The following is a 17,640-nucleotide window of genomic DNA, read 5'->3' on the forward strand; positions in this document are numbered from 1 at the left end:
GGTCTCTCAGGAACCGTCCTCTCATGGTTCAGATCCTACCTCTCAGATAAGACGCACTCTGTTAATTATGGTGAAATGACATCTGAGCCCTTTAGTGCTACTCATGTGCGGTCCCTTCTCAAGGTTTCTTTGTTTTCCTCATGTTGAGGTTTTTGAGTTTTTCCTTGCCCTCATGTTGGTTTCAGATCAGGGGATGGTGTCATAATAGTCTGTAATAATAGTCTGTGCAATAACCTGTGCAGCCCTTTGAGACTCTTTGTGATTAAGGGTGTCACAAATAAACATGACTTAATTTTCCTTTTTATTTATTTATTAATCCCCGATTTTTTTAATGCGTTTTTTTTCTGACTATTTTCTTTGCAAAATGTATTTATTTTCGCAGTATTCGAGACCCATTTTTTCTAAATATGCAGATAAAACTTGGATCATTTAGGTTTTTAATTTATTTGTATAAATACATGTTTTTTAATGTTTTTCCAAGAATGACTTCTTTTATTAATGCACATATTTTCCCCACAAGTTTTCTACATACTTCTCTTGTCTTGTGGGAAGATATATTTTTTTTAAGTTTTCCTGTTTTTAGGAATTTTTTCAACCTCCCCTCTGATAACAGGAAGCATTTGCTTGAAAAAAAAATCTTTTTGCAGTTATTTTGAATCCTTTGTCAGGTGTTTTTGTGATGGTTGCTATGGCGCCCAATTGGGCCTGCCCATGTGTCACGGTTGCTATGGCGCCCAATCGGCCCTGCCCATCTTGCACCAGCTGCAGCTTGTTGACAGATTGGCTCCCTGTCAGTATTTAAACTCTGTCCTGTCAGTCCCCTTGTGGTTGGTCCGTCTTCGAATCTCTGTTTTTCCATGGGAAGCCCCTTTTCGCCTGTACTGTTTTTGTTCCCTTTTGTCTCCCGTTCCGATCTGTTTTGATCTCAACCACGTCTGCTCTCCCGTCCCGAATTACGACCTGTTTTGATCTCGACCATGTCTGTTCACCTGTCCCGAATAACGATCTGTTTTTGATCTCGACCACGCTTACTCTCCTCTCCTGGCTTTCGACCTGTTTCCGATCCCCATCACGTTTTTGCTCTTCTATACCGGCTAATGACCCACTTTTTCTCGTTCCCGACACTGCCATCGCTCGCCACTTTCGCGTTCAGAGCGACCTGCTCCCCGCGACCAGCGATCACCGGATCGTGTGTGCAATCCTTTCCCTTCTTCCCAAAAAAACTGCGAGAAACGTTACGCGAGTGGGTCCTGTCTCCATTCTGGTCCTGACAGTTTTCCCTGCTTTTTGACCTTTAGGGGGGATTTTAATACAAGTTTTTGTAAAAAAGCTCATTTTTTCAGGGTAGTTCTTCTTGTTTTTTTTATTGATGGCAGATATTTTGTCTCCTCATTAGCATCATTTCCACTCATATGTTTTTTAAGTTGTATATTTTTTCTTCTTCCGAATGATTTTTGGAGTCTTTCTATACTTTTACTGTTAGTCAAATTGTTTTTTGCTTATATTATTTCATATATAAAATTATATTATATTAATCCGAATGTTTTTTTTTGAGTGTGGGCATTTTCTCATATTTTTTTCCGACTCTTACTCTAATTTTCTTTCATTTTTTTTTCTTATTTTAATATTCTTTTAGAGACTAAAATAATGCAAAAAGACTAGATTAAATTAGAAAAACATACATTAATAGAGAAAACACCCAAAGCCGATATAAAAAACACGTTTATAGGCCTTCTCAAAATGATGAAGTCATCGCCTGTACCCAAAACCAAAATAAATCCACTTCCAGGCCTCAATGTGCAGGTGACGGTCCTTAGATCACATTTCCTATCAGCAATTTTCACTAAATATCTCCGTTGGGGTCTCGTCCGACTGCGGCCCTTTCTCGGAAACTCTCCTAAGACAAACAAAATTGTTTTTAGCTGTTATCTTGTATCACTTCTTAGGCTTGTGCCTTTTCCTATGTCAGCAAAGCTTGTTTACTCACTGTCTGCAACTGCAGGCAAGAGTCTGTAAGTCTCACGTTAGTATAAAATATTTTAAAAATATTAAAATCTATCAAATTTATTGCCAGGCAATTTTTCAAATATTTTTATTCGATATTTCGTGTCGAAATGCGGCCGGGCAGCTGTACAGGGCTCGGGTCCAAAGTAGGTCAACGTGAGACGGGAAAAATGCGAAGTGATGAATTCTTGAGTACACAAAGTGGAGCTGAATATTTTGCGGACAGCGCGCAAGTAAAAACTGACCTGCTTTCCTGTTTAAACAGACCCTGGAATCTTTCAAGAGCCCCAAGCTGGAATTCAGACACATTCCGTGGCGGAAAAGGGGGGTGAGGGGGGGACCCTGCTATGCATTCAAATGTCAAAAAGTCAATACACAACATGAGCCTTAACCGTTTTGGAATAAAAATGTATTTTTGGGGAGGAGATGCAAAATAAATCAATAAAATAAATAACCATAACAAACAAAAAAAGTCCTGTTTTTAAAACAGATTTTTTGGGGGGAGGAGATGCAAAAATAAAACAATAAAATGTTTTTTTTTACCATAACAAACAAAAAAAGTCCTATTTTTAAAACAGTATTTTTGGGGAGGAGATGCAAAAAAAAAACAATTAAATGTTTTTTTTACCATAACAAACAAAAAAAGTCCTATTTTTAAAACAGTATTTTTGGGGAGGAGATGCAAAATAAATCAATAAAATAAATAACCATAACAAACAAAAAAAAGTCCTGATTTTAGAACAGATTTTTCTGGGAGGAGATGCAAAAATAAAACAATAAAATGTTTTTTTACCATAACAAACAAAAAAAGTCCTATTTTTAAAACAGTATTTTTTGGGAGGAGATGCAAAATAAATCAATAAAATAAATAACCATAACAAACAAAAAAAGTCCTGTTTTTAAAACAGATTTTTTGGGGGAGGAGATGCAAAAATAAAACAATAAAATGTTTTTTTTACCATAACAAACAAAAAAAGTCCTGTTTTTAGACTGTATTTTTTGGGAGGAGATGTAAAATAAATCAATAAAATAAATAACCATAACAAACAAAAAAAGTCCTGTTTTTAGAACAGATTTTTCTGGGAGGAGATGCAAAAATAATACAATAAAAAAAAATCAATAACCATAACAAAAAAAGTCCTGTTTTTAAACAGTATTTTTGGGAGGAGATGCAAAAATAGAAAATTAAAAAAAATAATAACCATAACAAAAAAATGCCTATTTTTAAAACAGTATTTTTTGGGAGGAGATGCAAAATAAATCAATAAAATAAATAACCATAACAAACAAAAAAAAGTCCTATTTTTAGAACAGATTTTTCTGGGAGGAGATGCAAAAATAAAACAATAAAAAAATTAATAACCATAACAAACAAAAAAAGTCCTGTTTTTAAACTGTATTTTTGGGAGGAGATGCAAAAATAGAAAATTAAAAAAAAATTATAACCATAACAAAAAAATGCCTATTTTTAAAACAGTATTTTTTGGGAGGAGATGCAAAATAAATCAATAAAATAAATAACCATAACAAACAAAAAAAGTCCTGTTTTTAAAACAGATTTTTTTGGGGAGGAGATGCAAAAATAAAACAATAAAATGTTTTTTTTACTATAACAAAAAAAAAAGTCCTGTTTTTAAATTGTATTTTTTGGGAGGGGATGCAAAAATAGAAAATAAAAATAAATAAATAACCATAACAGACCAAAAAAGTCCTCTGTTTTTAAAACAGTATTTTTAGGGAGGAGAAGCAAAAATAAAATAATAAATAACTATAAACAAAAAAAAGTCCTGTTTTTAAAACACTATTTTTGGGGAGGAGATGCAAAAATTGAAAATTAAAAAAAATAAATAAACAAAACAAACCAAAAAAGTCCTGTTTTTAAACTATTTTTTGGGAGGAGATGCAAAAATAGAAAATTAAAAAAATAAAATAAACATAACAAACAAAAAAAGTCCCGTTTTAAACTATTTTTTGGGAGGAGATGCAAAAATAGAAAATTAAAAAAATAAATAACCCTAACAATAAAAAGTCTGGTTTTTAAAACAATATTTTTGGGGAGGAGAAGCAAAAATAAAAGAATAAAAAATAAATATCACAAAAAAAAAAAATCATGCTTTTAAACTGTATTTTTTGGGAGGAAAAGCAAAATTAGAAAATTAAAAAAGAAAATAATCATGACAACCAAAAAAGGCCTGTTTTTAAAACAAGATTTTTTTGGGAGGAGAAGCAAAAATAAAATAATAAAAATAAATAAATAACCACGACAAACAAAAAGGCCTAATTTTTAAAACAGGATTTTTGGGGGAAGAGATGCAAAAACAAAAGAATAAAAAAATAAATAACCATAACAAACAAAAAAAGTCCTGTTTTCAAAACACTATTTTTGGGGAGGGGAAGCAAAAATAAAAGAATGAAAAATAAATAACCATAACAAACAAAAAAGTCCTGTTATTAAGACAGGATTTTTGGGGAGGGGAAGCAAAAATAAAAGAATGAAAAATAAATAACCATAACAAACAAAAACAAGTCTTGTTATTAAGACAGGATTTTTTGGGGAGGAGCAAAAATAGAAAATTAAAAAAATAACCGTGACAAACAAAAAAGCCTGTTTTTAAGACAGGATTCTTTTGGCAGGGGAAGCAAAAATAAAAGAATTAAAAGATAAATAACCATAACAAACAAAAAACAGCCTATTTTCAGAACAGGATATTTCAGGAGAAGCAAAAATAAAATAAAAAAATAAATGACAAAAAATCCTGTTTTTAACTATTTTTAAGAGGAGATGCAAAAATAGAAAATTAAAAATAAATAACCATAACAAACAAAAAAGGGCCTGTTTTTAAAACAGTATTTCTTGGAAGGAGAAGCAAAAAAATAGATATTTAAAAAGGGTTTTGAGTTTTTCCTTTCCTTAATCTAGGTTTAAGATCAGGGGATGGTGTCACAATAGTCCGTAGTTTGCAATAATCTGTGGTCTGTGCAGCCCTTTGAGACTGTACTTCTCCAAGTTTCTTCGTTTTCCTCATGTTGAGGTTTTTTCTTGCCCTCGTGTAAGTTTTAAATCAGGGGATGGTCTCATACTAGTCTACAGTTTGCAATTGTCTGTGCAGCCCTTTGAGACTCCTTGTGATTAAGGGCGTCACAGATAAACATGACTTGACATACTTTAGTTTGTTGAATTCCTGGAATTACGAGGTACACATTAATCCTACTAGAACTTTGTTTTTCTAATAAGCAGTCCTGCATGTGTTTGGATTGCCAACGAACGCCTTATTTGACCAAAAAGCGTCTATGTTGCCCTTATATTTCTGTGGAAAATCAACGTCTTGATTTTTAAACCGGTAAACAAGCTCCAGAGAAGAAACACCTGTCGCTAAATGCAAACTGAATTTACTCTTTGTTAAGAAGTGAAAGCCATCTTTGATTTTCAAAGCATGCGGTTGTCGTGATTTGGGAAATGTAAAGAAAATGATTAACTTTCGTGAGTTTAAAATATGAATGAATGGCCTTTATTGTCATCGTTCAGATTTGACGAAATTGGAGGGCTTCTTATTTCAGTGCAAGTAAAACAAAGTTGGTAAAGTGTGCAAAAGGATAAAAACATTAGAAGACAGTATATTAGTGATATATATGTTGTGTACATCGCTATCAGAAATAGCCACAAGCAGGGTTGGGTAGAGTTACTTTAACTGGATTACTTTCAATTACTTTTGGATTACTCCAATACCAAATATGCTAATAAAAGACAAAAGAAACTAAATATGAAAAAAATGATGACTCACAACACGTGGTAAGCTTTCTCTCCTGGCTTTGATCTCTTAGATCTCCGGCAAGACGAACATAAAATGCCACAGAAACAAAATGAAAATAAATCCAAACAGCTTGCCAACATCATTTTTTCCGGGGCCTGTCTCGGTTCTGGTCTTGACAGTCTCAGAGTTTGTACACCTAGTTCGTCACCCTGTCAGTCCGTCTGCGAACCTCTGTGAACACTAGGCAAGCCTTTTTCGACCCCGATGCCCACCTGTCCCGTTTTTGCTCCCGTCTGTCCCCAACTTTGACCTATTTTTGATCCTGACCACGCCTTGATCTCCCAGTCCTGGATAAGCAGTGCAGATAATGGATGGATGGATCTACAAGTAATAACACACAACACATGATTGCTGTTGAATGAATGGTTTTCTTGTCAATTCACAAAAGTAAAAAGGAATTGAAGGGGTTCTCCTTTCACTGCAAGAAAGCAATTTAGAGAGTAGTCGGCTAGCCAAGCGCCAGCATCAGGTGTCCTCGAATCAAGAAAAATCTCTGCGATGATTTAAATAAGACAGTCCTGAACGTATTAATTTCTCACAACTTGTGGCTCGAAGTACTCTATTTCATGGCTAATGGACATGGTGTTGGAAAGATACCGGGTCTACTGCAGGATATTCAGAGAGTTGTTAGGCTACCCAGGACCAGCAGCACTGCTCTTTCCTTTTCCCAGATTCTGCCCAAGTCGCTTCTGGAACCCGTTAACAATCCACGAAGCACCCTCCGTTGATCTTTTTTTGCCGTTCCATGTATTCCGTTACTCCCCAAAATTTAGTAATTTTATTCATATTTAGTTTCTTTTGGGAGGAGAAGCAAAAATAACAATTTTAATACAAGTTTTTATAAAAAAAACTATTTTTTTCAAGGTAGTTCTTTTTTTTTATTGATGGCAGACATTTTGTCTTCTCATCAGCATAATTTCCACTCATGTTTTTTAAGTTGTATATTTTTTCTTCTTCCGAATGACTTTTGGAGGTTTTCTATATATTTTTCCCGACTTTTACTGTTCGTCAAATTATTTTTTTTCTTATATTATTCCATTTATAAAATTATATTATATTAATCTGAATGTTTTTTTTGTGTGTGGGCATTTTCTAATATTTTCTTTCGTTTTTTTCTTATTTTAATATTCTTTTAGAGACTGCGATAATGCAAAAAGACTAGATGAAATTAAAAAGACATACATTAATAGAGAAAACACCCAAAGCCGATATGAAAAACACAATTTTTTTCATACCCTGCAATGTTCTACGATCAATTTCCGTCTTTTATTAGCATATTTGGTATTGGAGTAATCCAAAAGTAATTGAAAGTAATCAAGTTAAAGTAACCCTACCCAACCCTGGCCACAAGTCATCTAGATTAGTAAAAAGGGTGGTTATTGTCGGAGTAATGGTGCTCTCTGCTGGGTAAAATAAGAACTGCAATTATTTTTAAATACATTGCACTTTTAGTTCAAAAGAAAATTGCACTTAAGCGAAAGGCAGACGCCAAACAGTACCTTGTAGTTTTTTCCCCTTAACCCCGACATTATACAGCATTTTTCTCTTTCTGACATGTTTATCCTGAATATCGTTTTTCTCCTTTACATCATGACCCTGGAGTGCAATGTCTAATCTCGTTGCAAACAATGTTCACGTTATAATCACAGTAAGGACAATTCAATTTAAACACAAATTGAGGCACAAAAGCCAAACTCTTAAATTGAACACCATAACTATATTATTATTGAAATAATTCATAGATCGGTGGTCCGGCGTTCGATTCCAGTTGTCAGTGTCTCTGTGTAAAATTGCAAAGAAATTACAGTGAAGATAGTTTTTGTATGAAAAATTTGCTTAAGTAATCTGCAGCTTGTCTGTTGACAGAATAAATGCAGATGTCAATTCGGAATTTTTGATGTATTCACCGTAATTTTTTAATTGCGATCCTCTTGCTCATCTAGCAATAGAAATATATATACTACAGGGAGTGCAGAATTATTAGGCAAGTTGTATTTTTGAGGATGAATTTTATTATTGAACAACAACCATGTTCTTAATGAACCCAAAAGTCTCATTAATATCAAAGCTGAATATTTTGGAAGTTGGAGTGGGGCTTTTTTAGTTTTAGCTATTTTAGGAGGATATCTGTGTGTGCAGGTGACTATTACTGTGCATAATTATTAGGCAACTTAACAAAAAACAAATGTATACCCATTTCAATTATTTATTTTCATCAGGGAAACCAATATAACAGCTCAACATTCACAAATATACATTTCTGACATTCAAAAACAAAACAAAAACAAATCAGTGACCAATATAGCCACCTTTCTTTGCAAGGACACTCAAAAGCCTGCCATCCATGGATTCTGTCAGTGCTTTGATCTGTTCACGATCAACATTGCGTGCAGCAGCAACCACAGCCTCCCAGACACTGTTCAGAGAGGTGTACTGTTTTCCCTCCTTGTAAATCTCACATTTGATGAGGGACCACAGGTTCTCTATGGGGTTCAGATCAGGTGAACAAGGAGGCCATGTCATTAGTTTTTCTTCTTTTAGACCCTTTCTTGCCAGCCACGCTGTGGAGTACTTGGATGCGTGTGATGGAGCGTTGTCCTGCATGAAAATCATGTTTTTCTTGAAGGATGCGGACTTCTTCCTGTACCACTGCTGTCTTCCAGAAACTGGCAGTAGGACTGGGAGTTGAGCTTGAGTCCATCCTCAACCCGAAAAGGCCCCACAAGCTCATCTTTGATGATACCAGCCCATACCAGTACCCCACCTCCACCTTGCTGGCGTCTGAGGCGGACTGGAGCTCTCTGCCCTTTACCGATCCAGCCACGGGCCCATCCATCTGGCCCATCAAGACTCACTCTCATTTCATCAGTCCATAAAACTTTAGAAAAATCCGTCTTGAGATTTTTCTTGGCCCAGTCTTGACGTTTCAGCTTGTGTGTCTTGTTCAGTGGTGGTCGTTTTTCAGCCTTTCTTACCTTGGCCATGTCTCTGAGTATTGCACACCTTGTGCTTTTGGGCACTCCAGTGATGTCGCAGCTCTGAAATATGGCAAAACTGGTGGCAAGTGGCATCTTGGCAGCTGTACGCTTGACTTTTCTCAGTTCACGGGCAGTTATTTTGCGCCTTGGTTTTTCTACACGCTTCTTGCGACCCTGTTGACTATTTTGAATGTAACGCTTGATTGTTCGATGATCACGCTTCAGAAGCTTGGCAATTTTAAGAGTGCTGCATCCCTCTGCAAGATATCTCACTATTTTTGACTTTTCAGAGCCTGTCAAGTCCCGCTTCTGACCCATTTTGCCAAAGGAAAGGAAGTTGCCTAATAATTATGCACACCTGATATAGGGTGTTGATGTCATTAGACCACACCCCTTCTCATTACAGAGATGCACATCACCTGATATGCTTAATTGGTAGTAGGCTTTCGAGCCTATACAGCTTGGAGTAAGACAACATGCATAAAGAGGATGATGTGGTCAAAATACTCATTTGCCTAATAATTCTGCACTCCCTGTGTATATATATGTGTGTGTTAATCATCTTTATAATTTTTTAAATATCACGAAAGACTGCTATAATCTCTCATCTCATTAGCCGTACCGCTTATCCTCAGCAGGGTCGCGGGGGGGCTGGAGCCCATCCCAGCCATCTTCGGGCAGTGGGCAGGGGACACCCTGAACTGGTTGCCAGCCAATTGCAGGGCACACGGGGACAGACAACTCATTCGCTCATTCACACCTAGGGACAATTTGGACCGGCCAATTCACCTGAAATGCATGTTTTTGGAATGTGGGAGGAAACCGGAGTGCCCGGAGGAAACCCACGCAAGCACGGGGAGAACATACAAACTCCGCACAGAAAGTCTGGAGCTGGATTTGAACCCACGACAGGTTCCCATGACATGAACTGTGCCGCACAAGCGCTAACCATTGCGCCGGACTGCTATAATACCACTTCTTAAAAGAAAATTGAGGTATAAAAGCCAAAATCTCTAACATGAATACTATCATTAAACGATTTAAATGCCTCATAACTCAGAGGTCCTGGGTTCAATTTCGGTTACCATCCAGTATTTCTCTGTGGCAGTGGAATTGCAACTAGAGTACATTTAGTCGAGTAGGGTCCCTCTTGGTAATCGGATAGTATAAAATATAGACAAAAGATCTAGAAAGCTTTCATTCCGAATACTACTAAATAAGATTCGAGATTGCTTTAGTAGCCCCTTTTAAAAAGAACCTGGAGGCAGAAAATCCATAATCCTATATATCATTATATCATCCCAATTTTCCTAATGACGCAAATACTATGTACAGTATGAGAACACACATTAGTATTGGACTATTGAAAAATGTCGAATTCCTCGGCAATAAAAACGATAAAGAAAAAAACTCGCAGACCCCTTTCTCAATGACTACATTTATTTGAAAAACATTTGAACAAGTGAGGTGTCCGCTTGGCGTGGGAAATAAGATGTCATCTACTTCGTAGCGCCTGATGAACACGTCTTGGGCAGCGGGCCGTGCGTCTGCGAACAGGCAAGAGTCGAAAAAAATCAATTCGCATTTCAAACAAATGCATCGGAAATTAGATTTAGGGTTAGTACACCTTTTTCTTTTTCAAGTCCCCTTGATGGGAGAAATTCGGCGGCCTTCAAAAGAAAGTTTTTAATAAACACGACTCGGCTGTGATGACTAAAAGTTGCCATCTTGCTGCTAACACGTACCGTAAACCATTTGGAGCTGTTTAAATCTATGATCTAACAGGTTGGCTACATCACACTTGTTTACAAGCGGGGAAAGGGTTTTATAGGTGTGATAATAATGTAAGTCAATACAGAGTGCAACAAAAGAAATCAAGTACTATGTGCATAAAAAGCAGGAAAATGAGCCAAATTTGGACTCATTTTAATATTGATGACTCCAAGGCAGAGTGCATTCCATCTTTCAATCGACAGCCGATATTTTGCTTTTAGCTTTATTTCGTTTCATATTTTTTTGCTGTTTTTTTCCAGAGGATCCGTCTCTAACTGAGTGTAAATAGAAGTGTAATTTATTTTATATTTTCTTGATCATTTATTTTAAGTACAAAATTCATTTTTTAACTTTATTGTTTTTCAAGAATTTTATGTTTGAAGACTGAATTACTGTTTACTAACTAATTTGGTGCATAATAATTTATTATTATTAAAAATATATAAATTAACAAAAGGTTGAGGAGCCAAAAGCTTCTCTTAATGACCCGAGCTGAAAGAGCCGGTTTACTAAATAGACCTGTCGTCTTGGGTGCGACCAGTAGGGGGTCAGTGACTGCTCACATAACAACGACATAATGATAAGCTACCAGCGCAGGTGAGTTGGCGTCATTTTCAGGAACTTTTATTTATTTTTTCTTAGATATTACATAGTCTATAGTCAGACTGCCAGGAAACACCACACTGGAAACAATATCAAGGACCTTGCCCAAAATCCAAGGATTTTCAGGGATTTTAAGCACCTGTATGAACCCTGTAGATTATGAACAGATTGAGAAATAGGTGATCTGACCTATCGCAGCCTCCTGGCTTCTCTTTCAGACTCCAGGAGCGTGAGCACGTCTCCTTCCCTGACGGGGCCCTTCACGTTCCTGATGATGGAACGGTTGCTGTCGTCCATAAACTCAACACGGACCTGCGGTAGAAGACATGCACTCATTTAATGAAGACTCAATTTAGAACATGTCTCATAATAAGGTAAAAACGATTACATTTATTTATGGCTCCAAGATGAGGATAGGAATATCCCGGGGGTACTCGAAGGTACTTCCCCCCAAAATTTGCTTTCTTTTACTTACATAGGGGGAAAAAAAGGCCGAATACCTTACCAATCGACCATATTTTCACTAATCTCGTAGCCAACAATGTCCATTACATTGATTTTAGGGCGGCAGTAGCTCAGGAGGTAGAGCGCTCGTCTTGGGATCAAGGGATCCCAGTTCGAATCCCGGCTGGTCCGTGTTACATGTCGAAGTGTCCTTGGGTAAGACACTGAACCCCTAACACCCCCAATAAGCAGGTTAGCGCCTTACATGGCTGCAAGCCCACTATTGGGAAATGTGGAGCACTTTGTAAAGCGCTTTGGGAAGTCATTGACTTGAAAAGCGCTATATAAATGCAGATCATTTCATTTATATCACTGACAATGAACACTTCTATTCAACAGATTTGCAAGCAAAATATGACAAAAAACTATTATAAAATGAGCATTTTACTTAAAGCCCTAATGTATAATATGGGACCACTAGATGGCACTGTGTTGCTTGATACGAGCAAGGGCCAGAGATACAAGGAAGAACATGGAGGGGAAAGAAAGGCACGAGCTAAGATTTTTTTGGGGGGGAGGGAGTTATTATTAGTTGTGAAGGGATAGTGAGATTGTGGACGCGTTCTTAAGGATGGGCTGGGCACCCGTATGATGCGGCAGGGGTAAACCAGTGAAAGCTGTCGGGCCCTGATGTTGAACAGAAGAGTGCGTTGTGTCACCCTGACCTGAGTGACATGGCCGCTTTCTGGTGTTCTGTTTCATCTGGAGGGACGAAAGCATGACCAACTTAGGAGCCTAACTTGTTTGGGCAATTGGTTTGGCCATGGTCCAAAAATTGGTGTGTGTTTTTTTGCTCCCCCCCTTTTATTTTATTTTTATCGTATATGTTTGTCTTGCGGCAGCACGGCGGCGCAGTGGTTAGCGCTTGTGCGGCACAGTTCTTGTCATGGGAGCCTGTCGTGGGTTCAAATCCAGCTCCAGACTTCCTGTGCGGAGTTTGTATGTTCTCCCCGTGCTTGCGTGGGTTTCCTCCGGGCACTCCGGTTTCCTCCCACGTTCCAAAAAACATGCATTTCAGGTGAATTGGCCGGTCCAAATTGTCCCTAGGTGTGAATGAGCGAATGAGTTGTCTGTCCCTGTGTGCCCTGCGATTGGCTGGCAACCAGTTGAGGGTGTCCCCTGCCCACTGCCCGGAGATGGCTGGGATGGGCTCCAGCCCCCCGCGACCCCAATGAGGATAAGCGGTACAGCTGATGAGATGAGATGTTTGTCTTGCTGTGGGTCACCCCTCTTGAGGGATATGACCAAGGTAGATAAATAACTATCATACTAATATTTATCTAATTTTTGCCCAATTTTCAAATTGAAAGTGCCATTAGGAGGAATATTACACACTGTCCCTGTATCTTTTAAGTTATATTAACCTCAAAAACAATGCTGCATCTTTTTACCCACAGCAAGGCAGAGTATGCAGACTACTGTGGCAATGTTAGAGATCTATGATGATGCTGTAGTCTGCCACCAGTGAGAGACAATCGAGATAGTAAAACTGGGCTGGACTAGATGTTTTTGGAAAATCCCCCTAAAATTTTGTCATGAAGCATCCACAATGTGAGAACAAAAAATGATCTTTGCGACCCTTGTTTTAGCCCTCACAATGAACTTGCATTTTAGATCTCATCCTCTGACGGCCCACTGACAAGGAACACTTCTATTCAACAGATTTGCAGGCAAAATATGACGATAAGAAACTATTTTAAAATGAGCATTTTACTTAAAGCCCTAATGTATAATATCGGACCACTGGAACGCCCTGCCTCTGGAGATAAGATCTGCAACCTCAACGGAAGTTTTTAAATTGAGGCTTAAGACACACTTCTATTCCAAAGCATATGATTGATGCCCACCTTGTATTCTGTTTTGTCCTGTCTTTTTCTGAGGCCTGCCTGGCTGATACGAAGGATGATCTGGGATGGGTCAACGGACCGGGTCTGACCTGCAGCATGTCAACCCCTGCATTTACCAGCTGGCGTCGTCGTTGATGTCATGCTCTTTCCGGACATTTTCAACATCTTACCTAGTGTTTACTATTCTGTGTACAGTAATGCTAATTGTAATTCACCCTGTTCAATCCTGGAAGGGGGATTACCACATGTGAGGTCCTTTCTCAAGGTTTCTCTTTTCTCCTCACACTGAGGTTTTTGAGTTTTTCCTTGCCCGCATGCTGGTTTAAGATCAGGTAATTGTGTAACTGTAATCCTGTGCAGTCCTTTGAGACATTTTTGTGATTAAGGGCTATATAAATAAATTTGACTTGACTTGACCACTAGATGGCACTGTGTTGCTTGGTAAGAGCAAGGGCTCATTGTACTCATTATTCTTGGGTTTCACATTTGCTACGCAATGCTTACCCTGTAGTCTTGCATTTGTTGGGAATGTAATAGCCTGGACTAGTTTACAGGCTGGGGGGAGTCGTTGGTGTCAAGCTCTTTCCGGACATCTTCAACATCTTACCTAATGTTTACTATTATGTGTACAGTAATGCTATTTGTAATTCACCCTGGTCAATCCTGGAAGGGGGATTACCACATGTGAGGTCCTTTCTCAGAGTTTCTCCTTTTTCCCCTCACACTGAGGTTTTTGAGTTGTTCCTTGCCCGTATGCTGGTTAAAGATCAGGTCATTGTGCAATTTTGTAATTGTAATCCTGTGCAGTCCTTTGAGACATTTTTGTGATTAAGGGCTAGCAGCTCCCGTGTTATTTTCGATTGTTCTCGATTGTTCTCAGCTCAGGGATGCTGCTGGAAATGTGAATTTCCCTTCGGGGATGAACAAAGTATCCATCTATCTATCTAAATAAATGCGACTTGACCAGCTTATTTTTTTCATGTTTAATTACTATCAAACTGCACTTATAGATACAGGGATGTGATTTGACCAAAGTGAAATTATCTGAAAATTAGCGGGGGGGGGGGGGGGGGGGGGGGTGATTGCTAGCTGGGGGGGGGGGGGGGGGGGGGGGGGGGACCAGGTAGGACCAGGGCAGTAAAAAGTACAATAAGTATAGGCCCTACAGTAAAGTGTTGGTGTAATGTACACATGAAAATCTATTATTGTAATTGTTAAATATTTATGGCCATTTTTATTACGTTATAATATTTTCGAAAAAAATGGGAAAACTGTCAAATAAATTTGAAAAGTTTACCACCTACCTCAAAATTCACGACTCTATCAGCAACTGGTACAGGTTGTTGGGGTGGATCACGTCTCTTTATTACCGCTTCCGATTGTGATGTCAATAAGGGATGGAGGCCGTAAAGTTTTGGAGTTTTCGTTTGGGCACCGAAACTTCCAGCGATGGAATAATTTGTCGTTCTTGACTGGAGTTCTTTCACGTGTTTTTTGCTCTTTGCGTGACTTTCAAGAGCTTTGAAACCTCTCCCACCATAGTCGATGGTATCATGACACCAAATGCAAATTGCTTTCCCGGCACGATCGATCTTCCGAATAAAGTCATTGAACAAATTCGTCACAGTCTTCTTTCCAACATTCGTAGATAATTCCTTCTCCAACCAGTCCCATCGAAACTTGTTTTTTACAATCTTATCAATTTCTTTAGCTCGCGGAGCATCTTTGCGTTCGATCACGGACATCTTTCTTTAAACACCCGGCAAAAACGTGTGAGAAATGAACAATGGCACACTCCTATAACAAGCGCGTTTATTGGTCAACACGAGACTTCAACCAATCGCAAGTACGTTTCATTTCAGTTACGGAAACACTCAAATGGCATGCTGTCGAGACGAAATCGTTTTTTTTTACCAATTAAAACACCGGAAATTTTAAAATTTTATTTTTGGAGATAAAAAAAGCGGAATTCCGCGAATTAGCGGAAAAATCACATCCCTGTAGATATCAGCCCAGAGTGTTTTGGAGCTGTTCACATGAATGCTTATGGGAAGATGGGAGCGGATTACTTGGTATTTAATTAATTAATATAGGCAAAGTGTGCTCAATACACGAGCAATTCGAGCTACGGGCACATTCCGGAAAACAGAGTTTAACAAAAGTACAAAAAAAAATGTAATAGAATAAGGGTGATAATAAACAAATTTGAGATCATTTTATTGCTGAAAATGGATTCATACAAATAAATATATATATAAATAGAATCGCCGTAATATTGATTGACAGACACTGTAAGCCGATCCTACCTGAGTACATTGTCCCTGGGAGCCGGTTCTTCCAAGCACCCTGGTGACCTGGAAGCATGAGGAAAAATACATTTATTTCATCGTTTTGACAGGGATTATTTAAACGTAATTACAGATCAGAAATCACGCTTCGACATCGGGGCTAGCTTAGCATTTTAAGCTAGCACTCGGACCGAGAGGCCTATGTAGCGGGATGACGAGACGTCGAGTCATCTCTTCAGACCGTGGCGTTTAACGCGAGAATTTGGGTACAGTAATTGAAAATGCTTGATAATTAGAATATGTATTACGGTTATATGGCGAAAATAGTATTTTTAAATCATTTTCTTACTCTTGCGATCTTGACTGGTTGCACGCGGCTGGCCTCCATGTTGGCTAGTTAGACCGGAAAGGACGTCATGGGTAATGCGGAAGTGATATGACATCAGTACAACGTTTTTTTGTATTTCTGGAAATAATCGATTAAAAAAATTATTATTGTATTTTTGTGTATCGACAATGACGCTAGTCCAAATAAAATATATAAATAGCTTAGTTTTCTTTTTATAATTTTTATAATAAAATATTTTTTTATGCCGTACAGTCGCTCACCGGAAGTGATGTAATGTTAGTCTTTTGAACACTCGACGCAAGTATGTATGATCAAAACTGTCCAAATAATAATGAAAAATACATAAATAAATGTATTAGCAATTAATATTATGATTAAAAAATTATACAAAATGGTAAGCGTAAAATAAAATATAAATAAATGGGATTTAATAACAACGATAACTAAATACATACAGTAGCAACAATACATAAATGCATGTAATAATAAATACATAGGTAAATAACAAATATTGAATATCAAAATAAATATGGAAATAAGAAAATAATTATGACATATTGTAGCATAGGGTGGCATGGCAGCTGAGTGGTTAGAGCGTCCACGTTGAATTCTGAGGTCATAGGTTCAAATCCAGCCTCCAGGCTTCCTGTGCAGAGTTTGCATGTTCTCCCCGTGCTTGCATAGGTTTTTGCATAGGCTCCAGCACCCTCGCGACCCTACAGAGGATAAGCGGTGCAGATCCATTATCTGAACCGGTTGCCAGACAGTCGCAGGGCACACATGGACAGACAATTCGCTTGCTCATTCACACCTAGGGCCAATTTGGACCAGCCAATTAACTTGACATGCATGTTTTTGGAATGAACAGTACAGTAAGTCTGCAAAATTCTACAGAAATACTAAAAAAATACCACAATAATACAAACAGAGTAATACCACATAACTACTACAGATATACTACAAAGACTCTACTATGGAAATAACACAAACGTATTGCTACAAAAATACAACTACAATAATACTACGGAATACGACAAAAATGCTACTATGCTAAAAAAAAATCTACTGCGAAAATGTTAAAAATATACAAAACTATAACAACAGTATTACTACAAAAACAGAAATACTACAAAGATCTGACTGCAGAAATAGTACAAAATACTAAGAAAATAGAACTTCAGTAATACTACAAAAATACTACAGAATACTTCAAAAACATAACTACAGTATTTCTACAAAAACACAGAAATACTTTACTACTAAAGTCTGACTGCAGAAATTGTACAAAAGTACTAAAAACATAAAACTACAGTAATACTACAAAACTCAACTAGTGTTTTCAATCATGGACCAAATGTATTTTTTAGCTTTAATTGTGAGCGTTTTAAAACCAATTTGATAAGGCTAATCTATTTAAGAAAATAAAGAAATACAACATATATTTATTCATAAATGAAAACGGATTAAATTGGAGAGGTCTGG

The 17,640-nt window shown here is 37.5% G+C and overlaps 1 protein-coding gene across 1 annotated transcript; it reads right to left on the minus strand.

Annotated features, from left to right (window-relative positions):
• Positions 1–10,216: 10,216 nt before the first annotated feature.
• Positions 10,217–16,239, minus strand: rps28 (ribosomal protein S28). The gene is made up of 4 exons (XM_088320128.1): positions 16,159–16,239; positions 15,828–15,875; positions 11,360–11,482; positions 10,217–10,341 (listed from the first exon to the last, which is right to left on the minus strand). Exons 1-3 carry the CDS (start codon positions 16,195–16,197, stop codon positions 11,360–11,362), a joined length of 210 nt encoding a protein of 69 aa, XP_088176254.1. The 5' UTR covers positions 16,198–16,239; the 3' UTR covers positions 10,217–10,341.
• Between the last annotated feature and the right edge of the window lie 1,401 nt (positions 16,240–17,640).

This window comes from Urocampus carinirostris, chromosome 1 (assembly GCF_059441175.1).
Source record: "Urocampus carinirostris isolate Australia breed hairy pipefish chromosome 1, RoL_Ucar_1.0, whole genome shotgun sequence".
In the NCBI taxonomy this organism is placed as follows: Eukaryota; Metazoa; Chordata; class Actinopteri; order Syngnathiformes; family Syngnathidae; genus Urocampus; species Urocampus carinirostris.

What these genes read in the sequence shown, in the direction of transcription:
- rps28 (XM_088320128.1), bottom strand. Translation starts at nt 16,197, where the DNA reads ATGGAGGCCAGCCGCGTGCAACCAGTCAAGATCGCAAGA. An exon ending in AACCAGTCAAGATCGCAAGA is followed by an intron (nt 15,876 to 16,158) that starts GTAAGAAAATGA and finishes TCATGCTTCCAG; the next exon opens with GTCACCAGGGTGCTTGGAAG. An exon ending in CCCAGGGACAATGTACTCAG is followed by an intron (nt 11,483 to 15,827) that starts GTAGGATCGGCT and finishes CTTCTACCGCAG; the next exon opens with GTCCGTGTTGAGTTTATGGA.